A 25,857-nucleotide genomic window follows, 5' to 3' on the forward strand; every position below is an offset into this window, starting at 1 on the left:
CCTCAAGAATAAAGACCGGGTCCCTTTGACGTCCCTCTCGCTGAGGCACTTGTTCCTGGGTTTGAAGATGAAGGGGTCTGTCCTGAGGTCGTTGTCTGGAGACACAGAACCGTACTCACTGCTGCTGCTTGTGTCCTCCACCAACACAGGCACGGGCAGGGAGATACTGCGCAAGTACTCTGAGGAGAATAACAATGCTACAGATCTTACAGGTGTTCAGGACCAACTGATTATACCTGTATTATACCTTCAATACAGATGTAAAATGCATTTACAAATACACTACATGCTAAATCAATTCGCAATGAGTTTAACAGAATGCTAAGCAGCATTATATATATATTATATACATTATCATATATTAAGATTAAGTGAATCTGAATGCTTGGTATCTTATCAGACATCTTGGAAAAATCAATAGTACTCACCTGATCCTGTTGAAAGGGCTAAAAGAAAAAAAAAAAAAGTTTAACATGTATCAAAGGCAAACATGGAAAATTCCATACAGGTACAAAAGAAATATACTAAATGAGATATACTAACACTGTCACTGGCTTGTAAAGCAGAAAGTTAAAATTATTTACTCACATGATCTGGAATATTTTACATATAATCTAAGTAGCAACATATAAAAGAAGCAGAAGACAAAAAGTCCACATTTAAATAATTAGTTCATGCCAGAAAGAAATGTATTATTTTTAAAGCACAGTAATCCATTAAACTAGACTATGTTTATAGTACATTTTAGATTGTGCTGTGGAGGACAGAATCTGTTGCTTCTGATTGGTTCTCAGCCTCATGGGCACAACAGTATTACATTGTGTGCGCAGCCTGTACCTGTTAAGTTGTTCTTTGACCTCTTCTTCCTGCTGGTGACAGTGAGGAACTCATCGGTCAAGAGGTCGAAGGCGGTGGCTCGCTTGTCTGGGTCTGGTTCAAAGCAGCGCAGGATGAAAGCCTTGGCCTCCAAAGACATGGACTCTGGAATCTCAGGATGGATTTTGAACATACCGACCTGGAGAAACAGAGGGATGTGTTGAAGGGACAGGGCACCTTGTCCACAGCACCAAGGCTGAAGCAGTGTGTGGGATCATGAAGTGTAACTTGGCAAACTCATTAGCTCAATATTTGTGTTAAATTACATACAGTAACATTACAAAACATATATTTATATCAGGTTAACTTAATAACTATATGTTTTGTGTGTCAGGGGTGGTGGGGTATACTTCTGTATAACATATTTGTCAGAGTAAAATCAATTTTCTGAAAATAATTATCCTATGCAAATTGCAAAGACTAAGCCACCTACCAAATGCAAATCATAAACCCACAACCTGACAGCTGATTTCTATTGGGTAGAAACAAGATGCCTCAAAGATATATCTAATGATTTGCTTGTTAGATCACAATGATGGAAAACAGTCAGCATTACAACTCAGTATATGAATAGCAATATTAATAAACGTCAAGGGTGAATGGATTCCAGTTTGCAGTTTCAGGTTGTGCATGCTCTATAATTGTGTTAACAGGTAGCAGAGTGGTGTTTACAAATAAAGAATGGACCCCCCAGAAAGCAAGATTCTGTATCCTGTCTTATGGGAAGGAAAAGTGAAGAGTTTTCATTTCTTAAAAGGGCAGCAAAACACATAGTTTCCTGCATGCAATTCCATCATCTTAATCAACCACTGAATCAAATAGTCTGTACCAACAAGCATTCATTTTGAAAACAGAATATTACTTTTATTAAGCATTAATTAAATGGGAATGCTCAACTTGTTAAAACAAGAACAAACGCATTAACATACCTTAAACATGGCAGCCTGTGGCTCCCCTAATTCATAGAAAGGCGGCTTTCCTGTGGCCATTTCGATGATGGTGCAGCCCAAGGACCAGATATCAGCAGGCTTCCCATAACCTCTCGGGCCCTTATCAATTATTTCAGGTGCCATATACTGCAGCGTTCCTGTACAATAAAATAATAATAATAACAATAATGATTCAGAAAAAGATAATTGGACTTGCTCTACAAAAAACGAATGCATTTGAAATTAAATAAAAATCTCTCTCATATAATGCTTTCAATGCCTGTTTTAAAAGGGACTTCTGAATGTATTTTTGCATAAATATATAAATAAATATAAAACAAGACCCAGTGTTTAATGTTTCATAATTCATCATTGAGTATCAGTACATCAGTTGGATCAGCCAATGCCGAGTTTTTTCTGATATTTAAATCATAATGAACACAATGTAATACAGGCAGAAACACTGTTTGTTGTACAAGCCAGCACAGGGATGAACTCCTTGACCTGGAACTCCACAGTTTGATATCCTTTTTGGTGGACACACTTGATGTTTGACCCACTTGATTACATGTCTTTATTAAGATAAAAGGTGACTGTGCCTTGTTTTTCTTTTATTTTGGAAAATGTTACATAATGGAAAGAATCACGCAAAATGTTAACATTGTGAAAACACACATTAATAGTGAGTCTGGAAAGGAGAGCACTGCTTTAGCTCCATGATGATAAATAAGTGTCATATATGGCCTATATATAGTTTACTGGTAAATGCCCTTCTAATAATGAGCAGGTGACTCTTGAATGTGCAATAACATTTCTGTGTTGTGGCAACTGTGAAACCAAAATACACTGCGTTGTTCTGTGCTCTTTATGGAAGGAGAAAAAGAGGAAGAGAACATTTCTTGAAGGAAGCAATCCTGATTCTGTATCTATATATTAATAATTAAAAAAATCAAGACATACAAGAGCAGCCAAACATTGCCATTCTCTGCTCGACCTCAATAAGTATTTAAAATATATATCACTTCATAGCTGTGATTCATATCACACATACTATGGTCTTTCCTTTCAAGTCTACACAGCAGCTGTGAGTCTGATCTCTGCCTGTGCGTTATTGTGCTGTTTAAATAACTAAAACTAAATAAAATCAGAAAAAAGTCACTCTATAACTTTAGGAATCATAAGTGTTCCCCTTTAAGTTTGAAGCAGTAGGAGGGAAAAACTGGTTCAGCAAGGGATGAAAACTACACCTAATATTAACAAGGTGGGATTAGCCAACCTGAAACAATCAGAGGAGGCAACTTCTTTGTCCCAAATATCACCTGTTCATTCATTTTGGACAATTTGTTAACTCTTCCTTAAGCACTGCAGCACTAGACAGATTTCTGATGTTGGTAATAAACTGTATCATTATAAATGCTACACATTTTGTGGTTTCGTAAATAAAACATCTCGTGCAAAGTACCTCAACATTCCAATGTTTTGATTATGGAAACCCTTAAAGAACTGGTATTGCATTTCTAAAAGGAGTGCACTTCCTATGTAGATTTTTGTGTTTGTGTCTCAGCGTGAGTCTGTGTGTCAGTGAGAATGATTGTGTATTCATATTAGTGTGTGTAAAGTATGTTACATTGTACATCACCACCCTGTCTCTCGGTCTCCCATCCTGTTGGTGATTGCTTCAGTAATTGTGCACATCAGGGCTGCCCAACTGCAGTCATCAGAGGCTGTATTTTCTACTATGCTTTTTTTAATTATATAATGGTTTTGAATTATATAATTTGATTAATTATCACCTGTGTGTCAGTATGCGAGTGTCAGCGAATGTGTGTCAGTTTAAACATATGTCTGTGTGTATCAGTGCATGATAATTTCTCAGTGTGTTACTAAATGTGCAGTCACTTTGAGTTTGTAAGTGAGAGTATACATCGATCAGCCATAACATTATGACAACCTGCCTAATATTGTGTAGGTCCCCCTTTTGCCGCCAAAACAGCCCTGACCCGTCGAGGCATGGACTCCACTAGACCTCTGAAGGTGTGCTGTGGTATCTGGCACCAAGACGTTAGCAGCAGATCCTTTAAGTCCTGTAAGTTGCGAGGTGGGGCCTCCATGGATCGGACTTGTTTGTCCAGCGATATCCCATACATGCTCGATTGGAATGAGATCTGGAGAATTTGGAGGCCAAGCCATCAGACCAGGCTACCTTCTTCCATTGCTCCGTGGTCCAGTTCTGATGCTCATGTGCCCATTGTAGGTGCTTTCAGCAGTGGACAGGGGTCAGCATGGGCACCCTGACTGGTCTGCGGCTACGCAGCCCCATACGCAACAAACTGCGATGCACTATGTGTTCTGACACCTTTCTATCAGAACCAGCATTCACTTTTTCAGCAATTTGAGCTACAGTAGCTCGTCTGTTGGATCGGACCACACGGGCCAGCCTTCGCTCCCCACGTGCATCAGTGAGCCTTGGCTGTCCATGACCCTGTCGCCGGTTCACCGCTTTTCCTTCCTTGGACCACTTTTGATAGGTATTGACCACTGCAGACCGGGAACACCCCACAAGAGCTGCAGTTTTGGAGATGCTCTGACCCAGTCGTCTAGCCATCACAATTTGGCCCTTGTCAAAGTCGCTCAGATCCTTACGCTTGCCCATTTTTCCTCATTCTAACACATCAACTTTGAGGACAAAATGTTCACTTGCTGCCTAATATATCCCACCCACTGACAGGTGCCATGATAACGAGATTATCAGTGTTATTCACTTCACCTGTCAGTGGTCATAATGTTATGGCTGATCAGTGTACTACTGTATAATGTAAAACGATACAGTGTATACCATACACACTGACTGACACAGTCTCACAGCACAATAAAGTCTATACCTCAGCATCACTGACTGTGTTAAGCAGACTAATCTTACTGTGTGAATGAGAAGGCATTGTGATTATAGTGATTGATTGAATGACCACTTTGTAGGACATAATAAAACCACTGCCACATTACTATATAGACTGAGCACTTTTTTTGTGGAAAAACTATAATGAGAAATTACATACTGATACTAAAAGCTGGTACATACCTGTAAAGGTTTCTGTGCAAGGGTTGATCCCAGCAAGCCTTTTTGAAGTACCAAAATCTGATATTTTTAGGACTCCACTGTATGTGTTTATCAGTACATTGTCCCCCTGTGGAAAGACATAGACTGAATGCCTTTTTTTCTACAGGTTATGAAGCATTACGTTTTTAAGATCACGTTTATAAAAAAAAAAAAAAAAAAGAGTATTCTAATGAGGATTTACTAGCACATCGTATAACAGTAATAATACAGCCTTCTATTCAAATTGCATATGTTTCACTATAAATTGAATCATTTGGACAACTTTATTTTGCATATAGACCTAAAAGTAAAATAAAGAAGATAACATCTAAAGTGTCAACAATACATTTATTCAAGAATTAATGGGATTGCCAAAGACCTCCCAACCTAAGCGGAACTGTATCCATCTTTTTCGAGAATTAGATAATGAGACTGAAACACTAAACAGTACTGCAATTAGATATTTGTGTCAGACTAACTATATTAATATGAACCTTTATCTTAATTATTTATTGTAGTCACTAAATCCCCAAAGTACATTAGGTATCTACACAATTTGTATCTCATGACTAATTTGTTTCCTCCACTTGTATTATTAGTTTAGTTGTTGCTTTAATAACATGTGTTATTTTATCTTTGTGTTAACTTAGTCTAGTATATTTGGTTTCTAATGACTAAGAAATTCCCTATTTGCAAATATACTTTGTTGCAACTTTGTACGTAATTATATGCAACAATTTGTCCATGAATTCACCTGCATGTTATCATTTTACTTCATGCATGTAATGTATCCTTTTAACCTGTTTTGACATTACTGCTTCACAAGAACAACATCATAACGGTATGTGTAATTTCTTTAAAGGTAAAGCCTGTGACAAGTAATTTTAACATTTAATCCTGAATTTGTTCAAGAATGCTGGCAAACCATTTAAACATCTAATCCAAACTTTCCTGAGATCAAGAATTGTTTGTTATACAATGTGATATGATACTATGTATACTGTGTATATGGTAATTGTATGTAAAATGTCTGTAAATATATGTTAAAATGTCAATTAGTCATGACAATAACTTTTTTTAATTGAACAAATTAATAGGTGTGTCTATAGTAAATGTAATGAATGTGTTAATTCACTATTTACTGTAGAGAAATTAAAAACTTTAGGACTTGTATTGTATTATTAAAAGGACTATAAGGAGTAAATGGCTTCTCTAATGTTTTATTTTTCTCTTTCATTAGCAATACAGTTTTTTAACAAAGTTTTAACATTTAAGTAATTGTGTGTGAGAACAATGAAGTGAGATAGTGAATTGTATTTTTAATATCAACAATTATATTTTTGATATCAGGAACAGCATTTTTTATATAAGGGAATGCATTCTTGATAGAAAGAATTGAATCATGTTTTTCAGTTCTTCATATAAAAAATGTTAAACATGCTTGCCATAAGAAACTGATTACTGTAAATAATTATATGATTATGCAAGAACTAGGTGAACAGAAAACAAAATAGGATAATTTACTTGTATCAAACAATTTACCCAGCACAGATGTGAAATGAGGTAGAACTGAATGCTGCACTGGGTGCACATAGGACTTCAATTCAGACTGGGACAATACATATAGGAGACAAGAATTATGTTCTTCCCAATGGATGAAATTGGAAAAACAGGAAACATTCTGACTAATGCAGTTGAGGCCTGAGTAAGATGTGACCTTTTGCAAATACAAAACATTGTTGTTGTTATTGTCTTGCTTCATAATTGCTCAAGCGATGTCAACATAAATGGAAGTCATCCACAGCCGGTACTGAGGCATGACTCTATACTGAGATGTGCTGCTTGAAGAATGTAATGACAACATCAATAATTCAATAATAGTTGCAAGAGATAAAAACACAACATTGTTCTGACAGTTGTAGGAGTGGGAGAGGGAGGAGATTCATATAGATACTGTACAGAAAATAATGAAATATACCTTGATATCTCTGTGTGCAATCTGATTATCATGAAGATATTTTAAACCTTCCAGAATCTGCTTGGTATAAAAGCCTATTGTCGGCTCATTGTTCTTTAAAGGCCCCCACTTTGATCTCAGCAGAGCAGACAGACTTCCTGCAATTGAGAAACACTTGTTACAAGGTACAAAGAATACCAGCTGCTATATATATATATATATATATATATATATATATATATATATATATATATATATATATATATATATGTATATATAAAAGTGTAACATGCACGATTCCTAAGATCACAGTTTTATGCTTCTTTATGTGATGTTATAGCGTGTAAGTAAGATGTATAGCACTCTTCCAGATTGATTCTATCATATAAGCAAGTTTTAAAACTTAAAAATGTATAACTTACCAAATAATGACGGCTGTCCAAACCCAGCACGTCTACTCAGGTCTATTCAGGATGTGTTTAAATATTATTTGCTTTTGTTTTAAATTTAAAATTGTAAAAAGTTGTTTATATGATATATGATCGAACTGGAAGAGTGGTATAAATCATACTTATACACTGACTATAGCAAGACTACATGTTAAGCAAACACTCTGGAATGTACTAACCTCCAGGCACTTGCTCCATAAAGATTTTGATGAAGCCATTTTCACTGATGGACCCAAGATACTGGACAATGTTCTTGTGCTTGAGATGTTTATGAAGAGCAATCTCTTCGTGAAGAGGCTGAGAGTATCTGGAATCAAGCAGGTTTAACAAAAAGAAAACAAACATATCAGTAAGTCAGTATGATTGTTTTTAACAAGAAATGTTAGAACTTCAACATTCAGGGTAAAGGGTGGATCTACTCTGGTAACACTAGATCTAGAAACTCTCAAAAGATAATTTCTGTCAAATGTAAGGATGTAGAATGTAACTGACACAGGACTTTGGACAGCTAAATTATAAAGTGTTGTTTACACTCAGCCCCATTTTTGCTGATTTGAACTTATAAGATGCGCAAAGTGTTAATATGAACATTATAAAGAATACAGGTATGTGACACCTAGCAAATGAAAATAGACAAACTGTACTATCATATTCTGCATAGTTGATCATGATTAGACAAACTATATTACACTACTACCAAGTTTTTTCAAAAAAACTTTTTTTTGTTTTTTAGAATGTTTTGACCTTTTGCTCCATTAAAGTCTATGGATGTATAGTGTATATGAATACCCCTCAAATCTAAACTTGTAGAAGTTGTTGGGTGACAACAGCATAAGAAATGAAGCAATAATGTGCATTTGAAAGAACCTAGCCTATGCGGAAACGTTTTGAGAAAATGTGTACCACAAATTGTGCACAAAAGTGTGGCCCTTCCATTATAAGGGCAACAAGCATGTGGGACCACTCAAAGCATACAGAACTACAGAATAAGTTTCTACATTATTGATAATGATTAGACAAACTACACTCACCTAAAGGATTATTAGGAACACCATACTAATACTGTGTTTGACCCCCTTTCGCCTTCAGAACTGCCTTAATTCTACGTGGCATTGATTCAACAAGGTGCTGAAAGCATTCTTTAGAAATGTTGGCCCATATTGATAGGATAGCATCTTGCAGTTGATGGAGATTTTTGGGATGCACATCCAGGGCACGAAGCTCCCGTTCCACCACATCCCAAAGATGCTCTATTGGGTTCAGATCTGGTGACTGTGGGGGCCAGTTTAGTACAGTGAACTCATTGTCATGTTCAAGAAACCAATTTGAAATGATTTGACCTTTGTGACATGGTGCATTATCCTGCTGGAAGTAGCCATCAGAGGATGGGTACATGGTGGTCATAAAGAGATGGACATGGTCAGAAACAATGCTCAGGTAGGCCGTGGCATTTAAACGATGCCCAATTGGCACTAAGGGGCCTAAAGTGTGCCAAGAAAACATCCCCCACACGATTACACCACCACCACAAGCCTGCACAGTGGTAACAAGGCATGATGGATCCATGTTCTCATTCTGTTTACGCCAAATTCTGACTCTACCATCTGAATGTCTCAACAGAAATCGAGACTCATCAGACCAGGCAACATTTTTCCAGTCTTCAACTGTCCAATTTTGGTGAGCTTGTGCAAATTGTAGCCTCTTTTTCCTATTTGTAGTGGAGATGAGTGGTACCCGGTGGGGTCTTCTGCTGTTGTAGCCCATCCGCCTCAAGGTTGTACGTGTTGTGGCTTCACAAATGCTTTGCTGCATACCTCGGTTGTAACGAGTGCTTATTTCAGTCAAAGTTGCTCTTCTATCAGCTTGAATCAGTCGGCCCATTCTCCTCTGACCTCTAGCATCAACAAGGCATTTTCGCCCACAGGACTGCCGCATACTGGATGTTTTTCCCTTTTCACACCATTCTTTGTAAACCCTAGAAATGGTTGTGCGTGAAAATCCCAGTAACTGAGCAGATTGTGAAATACTCAGACCGGCCCGTCTGGCACCAACAACCATGCCACGCTCAAAATTGCTTAAATCACCTTTCTTTCCCATTCAGACATTTAGTTTGGAGTTCAGGAGATTGTCTTGACCAGGACCACACCCCTAAATGCATTGAAGCAACTGCCATGTGATTGGTTGGTTAGATAATTGCATTAATGAGAAATTGAACAGGTGTTCCTAATAATCCTTTAGGTGAGTGTAGATTGCAACACTATTTTTTCTGGTGATAAATAGCATTATTATGAATTATGAAAGTTATGTTTTTTATTAAACAAATCTAAATGTAAATGTTTTTTTGTTTTACTTTTCCATTGAAGTACTAACAAAAAACAACTTATAAGATGAACTGGGTGGAGATTGGATACAAATTGAAGGTGTTATGATAATTTATAAAAAATGACAATCCTTGAACCCAAATCAATTTTCCCCCCTAACTTGCATGTCAATATCTCCACACAGCAATGGCAGATCTTATCAGGGATATAAAAATCTATCTGGCTATAATAATGCCCGTGTTATTAATAGATATATCTCAACCTGTTGGCAAGATGCAAACAATGGGGCTGAGTGTAAAGTGTTACATTAATCTTATATTCAATATTTTAGGTATGCTCTTCAAACATACTTACAAAAACCCAAATTGGAAGAGAAAGGCCATGCAGATAAACATGAATAGGAAGAAATAACTTCAGTAATTAACTATGAGGACCCTTCCAGCAAAAACACATATCTGGGAATAGAGCTATAAAAGATTTGAGAAAATCATGTTATAATTATTATTTGATATAGTTCTTAGCTGATAAGTATGCCAAGTAGAGGAGTTGGAAAATGAAGAGGCAGTAAGAACCTGTCTTGTGGTTGCTAGGTGATAATTTCCCCTTTCAGTCTAAAACGAGCAGATCTTTCATTAAGAGCAGCTCTCACAATTACAAACCTGAGGCTTATCACAGGGGTTTCAACTGCACATACTTCAGCACAAGCTAACTGGATTTAAAATTACAGTTCAATCAGTGCTTTTTAAACAATGTAATAAAGGGACTGAATTAATCAATTTGTTCTATCCTTTACTCTCAGAATCTGCTTGAAAGTAAGCCTGGCTACATTTACTTGGGGAGGAGGGGCTTGTCCATTTGAAGTACAACATATGTGTTAACTATCAAAAGAATTCTGCAGAGCATAGCACCACAGGTGAAAAAAATAAAATGTCTTTAAAACTATGGAAATGTTACACATTTTCACCATCAAGTGGTTACACTTTATTATATTTAGTTTTACCAGGACAAGCCTTTTTTAGTAGCACATTAGGAGAGGTATAGATACACCCATCCTGCCCAATGACATCCCTGTCAACTGCAGGTACATTATCTCAAGAATGAAGCTGCTGGCAACTACTTGGCATCCAGAGACTTGTACACTCATGATACATTTGTTCAGGGTGATGTTTTTGTTATACTTACCGACTGTCCCTCTCGGGAATCTCCTTGATGGCTAGTCTAACCTGGTTACTCAGGTCTCTGCCTGCATATACAACTCCAAAAGTCCCCTTCCCAAGCACAACCATCTCGCCATTCTCATCATACTCATAGTCATACTGCAAAGACAAACACCAGGGTCAATGCGTCACACAAATGTTTTGATATTTAATGGTTTTGTTGTACAAAACTGGATTTCATTAAGGCTATGGAGGTATACATTCATTAATGAAAAAAATTGCTTCTCGCAGGACCATCTTGCTCTATCGCCCCCCGGTTTCTCTTCAGTTTCAGACACTGTGATTGGCTCGCGGTGCCTCTTGCACTGCCCACCCATCTCGGAAACCACACCAGCAAAACATGAATCCTCCCCGTTCACAGGTCCCCTTATTTTAAATTGAATTCAAGCTGAGCTGCGAGATTCCGTCCTCACGTTCGCAACCTGCCCTGTGAACATGTTTTATTTAATCCTGACCAAAGATGTTGTAGTGAATCCCTGAGTTTTAAAATGCACACCAATTATTGTATTTTAAACATTCACTTATTTCTCTCAGTTTATCAAGAGCATCTCCAGGTATTTTTTGTTGTTTTATAAAGCAGATGCTACTCAAAACAGTGTAACAGATGTTATTAAAAAGACAGTTAGACAAGGAAAAATAATCACTGGAATAGATAAGAGTCCTATTTTATTGTACAATATGGACAAAAGGGCTTGATGTTTGTAAAATAATATTAAGACATTAAAACATCCCTTTAAATGTTTCCATTCAGGTGTATTCAAATTATTAACTAGCATCCAATATTTCAAGGGGACCTTAACTAATTTTGCCTAAGGCTGGGTAGAAATTGGCTATTAGTCTGCATGCACTCTAGACAACAATGTACCTGGTATGTAAAACATAAAAAAGACCTTTGACAAAGTTTAAAAAACAGGATCTGCCCTTACCTCCAGCCCATCTGTCTCACACTCCCACTCATCTGGGCTCTTGAAGGCTTCCTGTGTTATGCTGTTTACCAACTCACAGAACCTATATGAATTCAGTCAGAAACAGCATTGACATTCATTTACTTGAATAACACAATAAAAACGAATTAAATGAAAATCCCAGAGAACTACATGTTTTCCTTGTAAGCTCCCTCACAAAAATGTACTTTTGAGGTTTGTTTTGGATGACACTTTGTGAGGGAGAAGCATGGCGATCTCTCTGCTATTATGTATATTTTCTCCCTCACCTATGTAGACTACAATTTGCATTTATAATGACTGTTGCACGTGTGTAAGTTGATCACTGATTTTTCAAAGTTAATTAATTTAATAAATTATTAAATATGCACTTCAGCGGGTGTGTTGTAATGGGGATCTACGAATGCATGTCCAAAAAATAAGTACTGTATACACTGATTGTGTACATATTCTGAGACTTTAATGACGGTGGAAACAATCGGGTGGAGGAGGGGCTTCTCAGGAGCAAGTCTTTGTTTTAACTGAGGTGACATTAATTTATTCTGTTTAGTGGAGGCGCACTCACCTCTTACATAGGGGGAAACAATGTAAGTTAATAAAAGACTGTCTGCCGGGTTCATGAGGTCTGGGTACTTTAAGATATTCATATACAGTGAATGTTTTAATGTCATCAATATTGTATTTATTATCGGACATGTAAACTATGTGTATTTAAAGAGACCTTGGTTTTAATGAATGGTTTAGCCAGGAGGAGGTTCTATTGAGGCTAGACTATATAAGACCCCAGTAGGAGACCTCTGGGAGAGAGAGATTCTGCCTGCATGTTTTTGCACGGTGATACCTTGTTCTGAAGGGTTGTTCCTGGATTTGAGTTTTGTTCAAATAAACTTTTGCTAAACACAGTTGTGTGCCTGCCTGTTTGACTACAGCAGTGAAGGTCACCCGCAACACACTTAGTTACTGTAAGAGGAAACTACACATTTAAATCATTGTCAACAGAAAAAGGAGCAACAAACCTCTTACAGTGTTGTTCAGTGCAGAAGTAGATCTGAAAGTCTTCAGCATTGTGTAGCACATATAAAAAGGAACTGCGCTCGTCAAATTTGGACACGCTGAAACACACACAAGTGAACTGTAAAGCAAAATCTCTAAGTGTTTCCATTAGTTTGATAAACATTTGATTATGAATAGCATCATTGTCAAATATTAAGTTGTTGCATGGACTGATTTCAGGTCAATTGAAAAACAGATGGCCCTCACTGCAGCTCATTTTCTATCTGCTCTGGTTTTGACATTTTTTGTTTTCCATTGGTAATTCCTTGGGACTGTTTTTCAGACCCTGTACACTGTTTTACCCTACTACTCACACACACACACACACAAACGACATATATATAAAATTCATAGGATTTTACACATTGTGATTGTTACATACTACATTAGCAGAAGAGGCTGAAAATAACTAAGATGCTAAATTGCATCTGCTTTTGACAGTTGTAATTTCCCTTCGTGCAGACTCAACAGAATGACTAATCCTTTTAAGAGTAGTGGCTCTAACACTTTGACAGGGGAGGTACTTTATGGATTTTCAAATAACACCCATTTAAACACATTTTAAGCCAAAATAATATCCTGAAAACATGGAGGAGGCTGTTAATGGCTTGCCAAGTGCAAGATGACATCACACTTTTGCTTACTTTTCAAAATTTGCATTGTTTTCAGTAAACCTACAATCAACTGATTAAAGGAATAATTTGACAATCTGAATCATGGAACGTTTTATAGGCTACTTTGTATTCGGCAATGCTAACCTGGAGTAAACTACATATTTATGTTACATGAAAATGCAGGTTTCATTCATACAGCAGTACTGTAAAGAATACAAAACAGTTAAATAATATACATTTTGTGTGGAAGAAAATATTCAAATTTACACGTCCCACATAACCACAATGTTTGATTCATTATTAGCCTACACTAAAAATAAACCATACATACTGAAAGTACACAGATTAAAACTGTAAGCAAGAAATTACATTTGATAGTTCTTAACATGTTCCTCTTTCATTATTTTGATATAGGTCACTTCCAAATATGTTTTAAGGCATGAAAACCCATGTTGCTATTAACATGTATAATTCCATACAAGCCAGCATTCAATTTATTCAGCTGCTGCATTTTTTCCATAGTATTAATTTTATTCACACATTTTTCAGTTTATAATAAAACAGTCTGTATTCTGTACACTTTGTCATGCGTGCCTCCCTGAGCATTTGGAGGGAGAGTGGGCATAAACAAGCAGAGGTTTCCTAGCAACAGAGGAGGTTTAATATAATCAGAGATTCCGGAGATGCTGCTTAAAACCTCCAGTTTATTTTTTTTTAATTTCAAACGAGTTGCTGTCAATGCATCCAGAGCGCTTTTTTTTTTTTTTTTTTAATACTTAAGTCTTTTTTTTTTTAATAAAGTCAAGTATGCTGATGATCTTAAAATAAAACATGAATATGAAGTAGTTGAGCTAAATAAGTTGACCTGAACACTAACCTCACACCTCTGATGGAGGCAGCTGTGAAGTTCCACTCGTGAATCCCTTTCTGCCATTTCAGATCATGTAGGGGTGAGAGGAAAGATCAGAGAAAAATATAAAACATGCATTTCTCATGTTGGTATATATAAGAATATAAGAAGGCTGTTTTGTAATACAGTGATTGAGCAGTATGTGGTATCTTTGAATTTCAATAAAAATGCTTCTTTGCATTCAAATTCAGTCTCATGAGTTTACAGTAATATTATGAAAACTTTGTTGTGTTATGAAAACATAAAACATGAAAATTAATTTCCATAATATGTGGTTCACCTTATAGAAACAATCATGTGCTCAGACTTTTGATATAATATTGCATTCTGAAAACCAACAGATGGATTTAAACATGGTGTTTTATAGCATCATGAAATAAAACACTGTACTATACCTTATCATCTGGAGCTACATGCCAAATAGACACTGTCTTCTCCTCAACATCATTGTTGATAGACAGATAAGAAGGCTGGTATACTTTAGTGGGTTCTAATATCAAAACCTAGGTGGAACAGAAAAAGACAGATTATGTGATCCAGTCTCCAATTATATTTGTAAATTTAATTATAGCTGTTCATGTCAATTATCTTGCACCTAAGGTCCTTATTTTACACTCAATGTCAACTTATTGACTAATGTAGTACATCTAATTAAATGAAAGTAATAACATAAAGTAAGTTAAATAAATGATTTAGCTACAACTGAAACACTAGAAATATAAATAGACTAAGGCACACATTTCTGAATTAAAATTGGCATGTGGTCAAATTAGATTATTTTAAATTAAGTGATAGCTGACTACATTAAATAACTATTTATTATTGTCTGAAACTCTCTCTTAGTGGACGTCATGCTGATAGTAAAAGTGATAAACTCATAGGCCTACAACACCACCCCAAGGACCCTGAAGACATTTTAACAGCCAGAGTTCAACTAGAAAGAGACATGAGGAAAATCCTGATTCAAAATCACCATACATGTTTAAATAAAAAATGTGACACATTCAGGTTTTCAGATAAAACCATGTTAGTTATTTTTTGTGAAAAAGTAATGAAAATTAGTGAAAAATTAGCTAAAGTAGGGAATATGAATTATGTATCTTGCAGCTGGCAGCCAAAGAAGTAGGAGGCAATTGAAACCAGTTTCCAGGCCATCTATGGTAAACAATGTTAATTGCACAATGGTCATAACTATTGCTTGGAGCCACAAATAACTTTAGAGCTGTGATATTACAAAGTTAATATGTATGTACAACAGCAATTTTATATCGATTGCAGTTATGTACATTCCATCCTTTTATTTTGGGTTGTTTGTTCCTTGTATATCAGTGCTTACTTGCCTCTGGAATTGATGCTCCCATCATATTCCTTATACTAGTATGTACATATCTGGTATTTTAACGGTTGTTGTAGAATTATAAATTCACCCTTTACATTTTTTTTTTTACTTTAACTTTAATGTACATATCACAGCTTGAGACATTCAAGCAGACAAATAATCATGTTAAAAACACAACAGAGAGCAGAAAAAGGAACAAGAGACTGTGCAGAGAAACACTCACTGGGAAACGGACTGAAGAGACTTCCTTCTTTGTGGCTTCCACAAGAAAGTCCATCCAAAAGTCCACTAGTTCCTGTTTTTGGGCAGCTTGCTCTCCAGAAGGTTTTTTGAAATGCTGATATATCAGTATAGTCTCCACCAGAGAACACAAATACCTGAATTACACATGAGACCATGGCCATTAATGTATCAATCAAAACATGCTCATTTTTAATTTTGTAGTTTTATTAGGGAAAATGAATTAACAAATTTCAAAATGTTCTGAAAGAATGACATAAACAAGAAAATAAATGCACAAACCACAATGGAATTTCTATTTTCCCTTTTCAAATCTAATCAATTACGTTGTCAAGAAAGGCAAAGGACAAAGTCACAATCTAAATTCTGACAGTACCAGTAAAGTTCAATTAAGCACACAACATATGACAGTGTGCCAGTATGGCTGAATATAACAGACACATTTCTATTGCAGATATTAATTTGCACCGAGGACTCAGACTGGAGAAAAAGCATAATTGCCATTTTAGCTTAACTACTGTGTTTAAATGTTTCTAGTCATTTTGCAGTAATAACTGATTTGGGACAGTGCCTTGTTCAAATGCCAAATATGTTATTTGTATTATTGTTGCAGCAAGATTTTGTAAACCATATTTGAATTTCTGATTTGTGTATAGCTCCCGGTAGGCCAGGTTCAGTTAGTAGTGCGTAGCTGGTATTAGAATAAACACAACTATCTTTTTTAAGGTCAAATAGAGTTCAAAAGACAAATAAGCATGTGTTAAGGTTTGGGGTACCTCATTTATATGTGGTTGCCCAATAACCACAGGGCGTTACCTCTATATGATAGTATGTTCTTTAGAAAAACGAGCCTTCCAGACCAACCATCTAAAGAGTGATTTGTTATTGTTGAATAAACTAAAAATGGTCTTACTACAGAAGTCCCCTTCAAAGGCTTTATAACGACAAATTCAATATATCCTTTTTAAGACCTGAACATTTGTTTTTGCTCTGTGAGCCTGGAAGGAAGACAGGAAGGCTTTGGTGTAAACCTGATAACAGCCCACCCTGAACAGGACTGCTCAGGATCTCTCGGCTCTTCCAGTCCCAGTAATGCATGAGAGGCAACCAGCAGAGCAGTGGAAAGCAGAAAACTTAAATTGCAGGAAATCACTTAAATAGTAAGGATAATTTGGACTGCTTTTCCACTGTGCTTCATACTGTTCTTGTAGCCAAGGAAAAAAAAAAACCTCCACATTTACAATCCAAAAAAATATATTGGAATTGACACACAATCCAAGCATAAACTCTCCCTTACCACACAGGGGCCTTGAGTTTGAAAAGTTTCTCAGAGGCCTGGATCACCCTCAGGTTGTCACAGGCCAATATACTGGCCCCCAGGAAGAATCCCACATCCCAGTAACTCTGAAGCTTGTCCAGGCTGCCTTTTTTACCTAGGAGGCTACTAAGCTTCACACCTGTGAACACACATATGAATAATTATAATACCGGTAATTTCAAATTTGAAGAAAAATTCTTGGACAGGGAAACATATTATTGAAGACCTTCTCTGGTTTATTGCTCAAATGTACCCACAATAGATTAAGACTGAAAAGCAGAATACTAACAATATGACATTTGTGAAATATGAGAATGTGAAAAATCGAATTAATAATATGAGAAAATACAATTTGAGATCTATAGATATACATATTTTATGAATGCATAGTTCTCTTGCAGGGAACATGCTAGTACATGTTCCTCATTGAGACTGAGTTATAGGACAAGCTCGTTGCTGATAGTGCATGTACTGTTGCAACCTATTTGTTGTCTGTCAGGTTTTTCACATTCCAGAGAGAAAGGGTTGCATACTGGATTGGTCTGTTCCCTGAGGATGATGTCATAATATGCAACGTGCTTTACTATTCACCCCTGTGGTAGACAGTAATAGCAAGCATGTATTTTTGGTTCTAGTTTTTAACTACATTTATTTCTTTTTACAATATTTTTAAACAATTTTTTTGTTTTGCTATATTTGCTAGCACTGTACAAATACCCAGGTGTTTTTAACAGGATTTTGCATTGCATTGAAATTGAAGTATCAAGGATCTTAAACTATTATTTCAGTGAACTGTTGTGAATCAATTGAAATGGATAGTAGCATTACAACTAACCTAAAATATTTATACTTCCAAAAGGCTTCTGTCAAGTACAATATGAAATGTTAACACTGAAACTCTAATCAGAGAGAGTGTTATTTGTATACAGGCCTGTAAATCAAACGAAGAACAATGTACTAAAGGAAAAAACTCGGGGGAGGTGAAATGGAATAGCACAAGTAATGGATCTGGCAATGCTGATATTTTGCATGAATTGATATTCCTCAAATTTGAATCTGATATTTTGAATGCATTGTTCATTGGGAATAATCTGATATTTCAGAAAATGTTGTTATATTTAATCTCCTATCAACTACTTTCAGAATATAAAGGAAGGAATCAGTTATTATGATAATTACCAACTTTCCGAAGTTCAAAGGATGTGTCAAACTGGTGTCCTGCTGCCAGGACAAGAACTGCATAGTTGATCCCTGAGTGTAGTGTTGGCTCTGATTCAAATCCCCTCTTAAACCTAGGACACAGATAGTTTTAAATATCTGTTGCACATACACGTGTACAGAAATGTATCTGAAGCCACCAAAGGACAGCCAAGGAAGCGTGCATCACACGAGAGAACAATGCCTGCAGACATAACTTGTCCCAACTCTTGATAACATCTACCTTTATATTTTATTACACTATGCTTTAATTGCACTTCTCTTCAGCAATTAACAGTCACAAACCACAATTAAGAATACCAAACATATATTAATGATTAACAACTTGATATGAGAACATTTCATTTTCAATATGTTTTTATAAATTACATTTTATTATACTTCTATTCCCATGACTATCCTCCAAACATGTCTAATAATGCCATGAGGAATACAGAACACAAACTAGCTGAGCTTCACATGGTTTATTTGAATATTTTTTATTTTTATTTCCTTCTAGATGTGATTCTCCAGCAAAAAGCAACACAATTCCTGAATTATTTTGAAGCTTCATGAAAAGTATATTCTGTGTGGACTGAATTCTCCCTTGATGAAATACACATTTTCTAAATGGCACTCCAGAGAATTCAAATTCAAAAGAAAGTATTTTTAACATGACAATAAATAATATCATACACACAATATATATATATATATATATATATATATATATATAATTTGTTTTTACCACTGTGCACCACTATCTCTGCTCTCTGTGTCAGTGAAGTTAGAATCTAGAAACGTATCCTTGTAGATTCGGCCCACCAGGCAGTACATGTCCGAGGCGACCTGCTGCTCAGACTGCACCAGTGGCAACATTATTGCCAAAGCCTTCTGTCTGTCCCCAGGCAGGTTTCTCCTGGGAACGCAAAACATATGTCAGTGAACAGTTCTGTTTTTTGTTTTGTATTAAGCAGATGTTTATGCAAAGTTACCTGTGAATCAGTCTGGCTAGACCCTGGATCTCTTTAAATGAGCAGCCTTGATCCTAATCCCTGTCTGACAGAATTACTTGCAATATACACTCACCTAAAGGATTATTAGGAACACCATACTAATACTGTGTTTGACCCCCTTTCGCCTTCAGAACTGCCTAAATTCTACGTGGCATTGATTCAACAAGGTGCTGAAAGCATTCTTTAGAAATGTTGGCCCATATTGATAGGATAGCATCTTGCAGTTGATGGAGATTTGTGGGATGCACATCCAGGGCACGAAGCTCCCGTTCCACCACATCCCAAAGATGCTCTATTGGGTTCAGATCTGGTGACTGTGGGGGCCAGTTTAGTACAGTGAACTCATTGTCATGTTCAAGAAACCAATTTGAAATGATTCGACCTTTGTGACATGGTGCATTATCCTGCTGGAAGTAGCCATCAGAAGATGGGTACATGGTGGTCATAAAGGGATGGACATGGTCAGAAACAATGCTCAGGTAGGCCGTGGCATTTAAACGATGCCCAATTGGCACTAAGGGGCCTAAAGTGTGCCAAGAAAACATCCCCCACAACATTACACCACCACCACCAGCCTGCACAGTGGTAACAAGGCATGATGGATCCATGTTCTCATTCTGTTTACGCCAAATTCTGACTCTACCATCTGAATGTCTCAACAGAAATCGAGACTCATCAGACCAGGCAACATTTTTCCAGTCTTCAACTGTCCAATTTTGGTGAGCTTGTGCAAATTGTAGCCTCTTTTTCCTATTTGTAGTGGAGATGAGTGGTACCCGGTGGGGTCTTCTGCTGTTGTAGCCCATCCGCCTCAAGGTTGTACGTGTTGTGGCTTCACAAATGCTTTGCTGCATACCTTGGTTGTAACGAGTGGTTATTTCAGTCAAAGTTGCTCTTCTATCAGCTTGAATCAGTCGGCCCATTCTCCTCTGACCTCTAGCATCAACAAGGCATTTTCGCCCACAGGACTGCCGCATACTGGATGTTTTTCCCTTTTCACACCATTCTTTGTAAACCCTAGAAATGGTTGTGCGTGAAAATCCCAGTAACGGAGCAGATTGTGAAATACTCAGACCGGCCCGTCTGGCACCAACAACCATGCCACGCTCAAAATTGCTTAAATTACCTTTCTTTCCCATTCAGACATTCAGTTTGGAGTTCAGGAGATTGTCTTGACCAGGACCACACCCCTAAATGCATTGAAGCAACTGCCATGTGATTGGTTGGTTAGATAATTGCATTAATGAGAAATTGAACAGGTGTTCCTAATAATCCTTTAGGTGAGTGTATGGGGTTCATAATTAAAATTCATATTTCTTACTGATGTTAAGAGGACCAGATTTCACATGAACATCTAATATACGAATATAACATTTTCATATGAGATAGTATTTAAGGTGTATGTATATTTATAAGTATATATATTTCCTGAACAGCAGCTGACTAAAAGAAAGCAATACAACCTGTAAGGCTTCTCCCATTATGAACTGCCAATCCCTGTTATTTTGTTTACTTACATTCAAATGTTAAGATGTAATATTTCAGACTCCGTGATTTTGAAAAGTAAATAATAGAAGATAAAAATACTTTACATCTTACAGTGGTTCCAGGTCTGCCTAAATCAAAAGTAAAATACAAAACCTATCCTAAATTTTACAGTAACTGCTCTGTGGTCCATATATACTATTCATGACTTATTCAAGGGCAGACACATTTGTAGTCCAGATTCTACCACAATGGGTCGACTGGTTTGTATGTGTTGAGGGCTTGTTGACTTTTTTTTTTTTTTTTACTTTTTCCAAAGGAAAATGATCCTTGTCATATATTCTAGTATAGTCCTTTTGGCAGTGAACTGTATTGGTCACATATAAAATCTCTTAACCTGCTTGCAGATCTACGGTTCCTGTTTTGAACCCTTAGCACAAAAAATATATATCTGAAGGAACTGATCAAATGCCATGCATTAGAAGGATGGAGGGACATTCAATTGGACTACCGAAACATATCCACTGAATGTATCTTGAGCAACAGACCAAGGCTGGGATTAAAGCAAAACTTTGACCCACCTGCTAAAAGACAACTATAGAACTGTACTCAGTTGTGGCATCATTTTTTTTTAGATGCCACTTTCTTCTAATCATGAATGTAACTGCTATGATGTACAGGTTTGTAGTTTGCTATTAGCGGGTGGGTCAAAGTTTTGATTTAATTCGGCCCCAAGTGTGAGAAGAGAAGGAAAAACAAAAAAAAGTTTTGTGATATGGGCTCAGAAGGGGGACATACAGTAGTTCAGTAGTTCTATATGTTGGTCATGCAAAATAGCTAATGCAGTTATTTGTAATAATAACTTTGGAATTTACACTGATAAACCAACTTAAAAGTATATTTTAGTCAGGAAAGGCAAATATATGATTTGTTGAATGCGTTGTACACACACAGAATGAATGATTGTAAAGGAGACTCATAATCTTACTAAACCAGAGCATTTTTCATTCTATTAATTAAGTATATGGTATTGGTAATACACTTTCCCTAAATGGAAAACCACAGTGATTTAAAAGCAGATAACGGTTTCTCATTGCTTCAGGTCTGTAATGTTGTTAACAGAAGAAGTGTCTCTTCACTTAAACACACTAGAAGCACAAGTGGTGCAATGCAAAAAATCTGAGATGTGGTTTATTTTCTATGTTATTTGGTGGAAAACACACAGGCTCTGGACGTTTCCTAAATTACTAACTGCCTACCTGCAAGTGGAATGTGTGTTGCGTGCTTACAGTAGGCACACAGCAGTGCTGGAAACTTACTCTGGTTTGTGTCAACAAAACTAAAGCTTCTAATTCCTCAGTACTATAACGCAGAGATGTGTTTCCATGGTAGCCCTCCAAACTTCACACACAGGAACCAAGCCAAAAGCACTTTGTCCTTTAACTGCCAACCACAGATATAAAGCAGCAGTCAAGTATGTTCTTCATGATTGAATTATAAAACATGATGTGTAAAAGCCATAGTTTGCATTATTCATTCAACAAATCACAAGGAATTGGGTGTGTGAAGTTGGGCCAACAGGAACACTTCTAAAACAACACATTTAAACTAAGAATTAATACTTCGATCCAGCTGCCAATCACAAATTAAGAACACATTGTACTTGATGGCAGGTTTTACACTGGAGAATCATTTGAAAAAAAAACATTTTATTGGAAATACTGGAAATATATTATGTGACTGCAGAATGAGTCATTGGTTTCATCCAGGTCTAATATGTACAATACTCTGTGATACTAAATTGTATGGTCTTTTCTAAACCTCTAAAAGTCTCTAGTTCTAAAACAGTAAACACACTTCCAAATATACATTTGAAACCATTATTACTGCAATTGGAAATCAGTGTAAGCCCTGTATTATACATTTCCCAGGAAATGCTTGTGAATCGGTTTCAATACCATGAGTCACTAATTTGCTTAAGTAAAAATAGTTCAGCCATGGGTTAAAAAGGTTACAAAACTCACAAGGATTAGAATAATTGTTTTAAACAAGAAAATAGTTTTAAAAATAAAGTAATTTTAAGTGTCAGTTTTATTTTAAAATATTTTTTCAGACACATTAAAGACATAAAGAATATCACAAACAAGAAAACAGGTAATGTGCTGTGCTAATCCCACTATAATTGAACAGCTCTTACCGATTCAGTGCAAAAGCATAATGAAACTTCACATGGGGGTGGGACACAGGATCAAATGTTGGCAACTTCTCCAGAGTTTCAACCAGCTTCACAACTGAATCGTAATCCTTCATACCAGTTGGAAGGCCATCATATGAATAAATTAAGAAGTAACAATAAAGGAAGAAGAAAAATAATGATTAGGCATTTCAAAATAAATAACCCAGTTCCAGTCAACAGGAATATAACTAATATATAGGGCCTTACAATTTGCACAACTTACTTTTTAAAATTGTAACTAATTTGTTATCCTGCAGGTGTCTCTGTAACCATTTCAGTTTTACTTAAACAAAAAAAAAAACAGATAAAGAAATTAACTAATTAAGCTCTGACTAATTGGAAAAAGAAAACAAATATTTGAGTATTCATGGGCATATATTGATGCTTTTAAAGAAAAGTTTAAATTTGTATCACTTTTTCTTTTAAAAGTTGCCATACACACACACATATATACATATATATATATATATATATACACACACACACACACACACACACACACACACAATACCTTGCAAAAGTATTCAGACACTCTCTCAGTTTTCACATTTTGTTGTTTGAAAAGCTTGCAGTCATGACACTTTGAAGTAGGAATTCATATGTGTTAGATACACAGCCTACTCCACACACCCAAAACAAAAATATGAATAAATAAATAAGAAATAAAAACGTCAAAATTGCATAAGTATGCAGGTGTTCAAAATTACCTTAACATGCCACATAAGTTGAGTGACCTCTGTCTGTGTGCAATTTTAGTGGTTCTCATGATTTCAGAATCAAAAACACTTGTCCCTTGAGAACCTTTGACCAGGTAATGAATTGCAAGCAACTCAAGGAGCTTTCAAAGCAAGTCACGGAAAAAGTAATTGATCAGGAGTAGGGTAAAACAATATTAAAGTCTCTGAATACCCCTATAAGCAGAGTGTACTCAATCATTAAGAATTGGAAGGAGAATTGTACCATCCAATCGCTGTGTAGATCAGGTGGTCCCTCCAAACTGAGCAGTTGGGCAAGGAGGCAACTGGTGAGGGGTGCTACTGTGAGGCAAACGACAACTTTGAAAGAGCTACAGAGTTCAATGGCTGAGATGGGAGAAAATGTGCATCAGTCAACAATATCCAGAACACTGCACAAAACTAGCCTATGTGGCAGGGTGGCAAGAAGGAAGCCATTACTAAAAAATAAGCATCTCAAAGCTTGCGTGGAATTGCAACAAAGCACCTGAATGAAAGTATGAGACCAAATTGAAACTTTTTGGTCTAAATGCCAAGCGTTACGTTTGGTGCAGAACCAAAACAGTACATCTCCCAGGCAACACCATCCCTACAGGCAAGCCTGGCAGTGGCAGCATCATGCCATAGGGGTGCTTCTCCTCAGCAGGGACTGGATAGTTTGTTAGGCTTGAAGGAAGAACTGACGGAACAAAGTACAGGCACATACTAGAGGAGAGACTCTTTCAGTCTGCTAAAGACTTAAAACTGAGGTGAAAATTCACCTTTCAGCAAGACAATGATGCAACGCACATGGCTAAAGCTACACTGGAATGACTAAAGAAGGGGAAAGTGAATGTCCTTGAGTGACCCAGTCAAAGTCCTGACCTGAATCATACTGTGAATCTGTGGAAAGACTTGAGAATTGCTGTCCATAAGCGATCACCAGGCAGCTTGACAGAGCTTATGCAAATCTGACAAAAAAGAATGAGCAAAAATTGCACCAGACAGGATTCAAAGTTGGTAGACACATATATATATATTATTTTTCTTAATTATTCTCATAAATGTACAATCTGTATCTTGTATTTTTGTACTTAATCTATGTTAACTTTGTTTGAATGCTTTTGCAATACGAGTCTAAGCTTGTCATGCCAATAAAGCTATTTACAATTGAATGGACTTACCCACAGACATGCAGCTATAATTGCTGCCAAAGTTGCTTCCACTAAATATTGATTTGACGTCTCTGAATATTTATGGAATCAGCATATTTCTATTTGTTCACTGTAGTTTTTGCTGAAATTTTCTGAAACGTATCTTACCCTTAAAAGTAAGTAAGATAAAATCTTGAATGCTCTGGTAAGTTAATAAAATATGAAGTAAAAAAAAAAAAGCAATTTCACAAAATGGGACACCATAGGAGGGGTCTGAATACTTTTGCATGTCCTGAGGTCTGGTGATAGAGGACTGCTACATCACAGCACATCTTTTCTAGCCCATCAAAATACAGACTTGTCATAAAAACTGCAAACTCTAAGCTACCCCATGCAGAAGTGGAGACACCATAATTGTGACAGGAGTATAAAAACCTACCGACACCACATAAGAGGCTCTCAGTTTCAATATGAGAGAGAGGATTTTGTCGTCTATCAGCCTAGCTCACACCCTCACCTGACGACAGAAACCCAAGTCTAGCTAGACACTGCACCCAAGTTCTTTATCTTTCTGATTGCTTTTGGTCTAATCTTCTTCTCTATGGAGGATAATTTGTGCCAATATTTAAATATAAATAAATACATACTTTTTGTAAATAAATAAATGCATTTATAATTTTATTTATTTATTTATTTTGCATTTCATTTTGCTTAGTCTTTTCACCCTAGTGTCAATCACATTCTGCAAGGTTCGGGGACAGCAAGTCAATTGATACTCTACTGACTTTGCCT

At 36.5% G+C, this 25,857-nt stretch overlaps 1 protein-coding gene across 1 annotated transcript in view; it reads right to left on the reverse strand.

Moving 5' to 3' along the window:
- Positions 1-25,857, reverse strand: part of map3k5 (mitogen-activated protein kinase kinase kinase 5) — a 68,972-nt gene that overhangs the window by 10,115 nt on the left and 33,000 nt on the right. The window contains exons 6-22 of the mRNA XM_066699166.1: positions 23,160-23,266; positions 19,210-19,380; positions 18,444-18,556; positions 17,244-17,403; positions 15,930-16,083; positions 14,763-14,870; positions 14,335-14,384; positions 12,807-12,902; positions 11,773-11,854; positions 10,812-10,945; positions 7,488-7,615; positions 6,881-7,017; positions 4,885-4,990; positions 1,806-1,963; positions 838-1,015; positions 429-446; positions 2-179 (exon numbers count right to left, since the gene is read on the reverse strand). Of these exons, the coding sequence (XP_066555263.1) occupies positions 2-179; positions 429-446; positions 838-1,015; positions 1,806-1,963; positions 4,885-4,990; positions 6,881-7,017; positions 7,488-7,615; positions 10,812-10,945; positions 11,773-11,854; positions 12,807-12,902; positions 14,335-14,384; positions 14,763-14,870; positions 15,930-16,083; positions 17,244-17,403; positions 18,444-18,556; positions 19,210-19,380; positions 23,160-23,266 (2,078 nt within the window). The remainder of the gene's footprint in view (position 1; positions 180-428; positions 447-837; positions 1,016-1,805; positions 1,964-4,884; positions 4,991-6,880; positions 7,018-7,487; positions 7,616-10,811; positions 10,946-11,772; positions 11,855-12,806; positions 12,903-14,334; positions 14,385-14,762; positions 14,871-15,929; positions 16,084-17,243; positions 17,404-18,443; positions 18,557-19,209; positions 19,381-23,159; positions 23,267-25,857) is intronic.

This window comes from Amia ocellicauda, chromosome 1, assembly GCF_036373705.1.
Source record: "Amia ocellicauda isolate fAmiCal2 chromosome 1, fAmiCal2.hap1, whole genome shotgun sequence".
NCBI classification, from domain to species: Eukaryota; Metazoa; Chordata; class Actinopteri; order Amiiformes; family Amiidae; genus Amia; species Amia ocellicauda.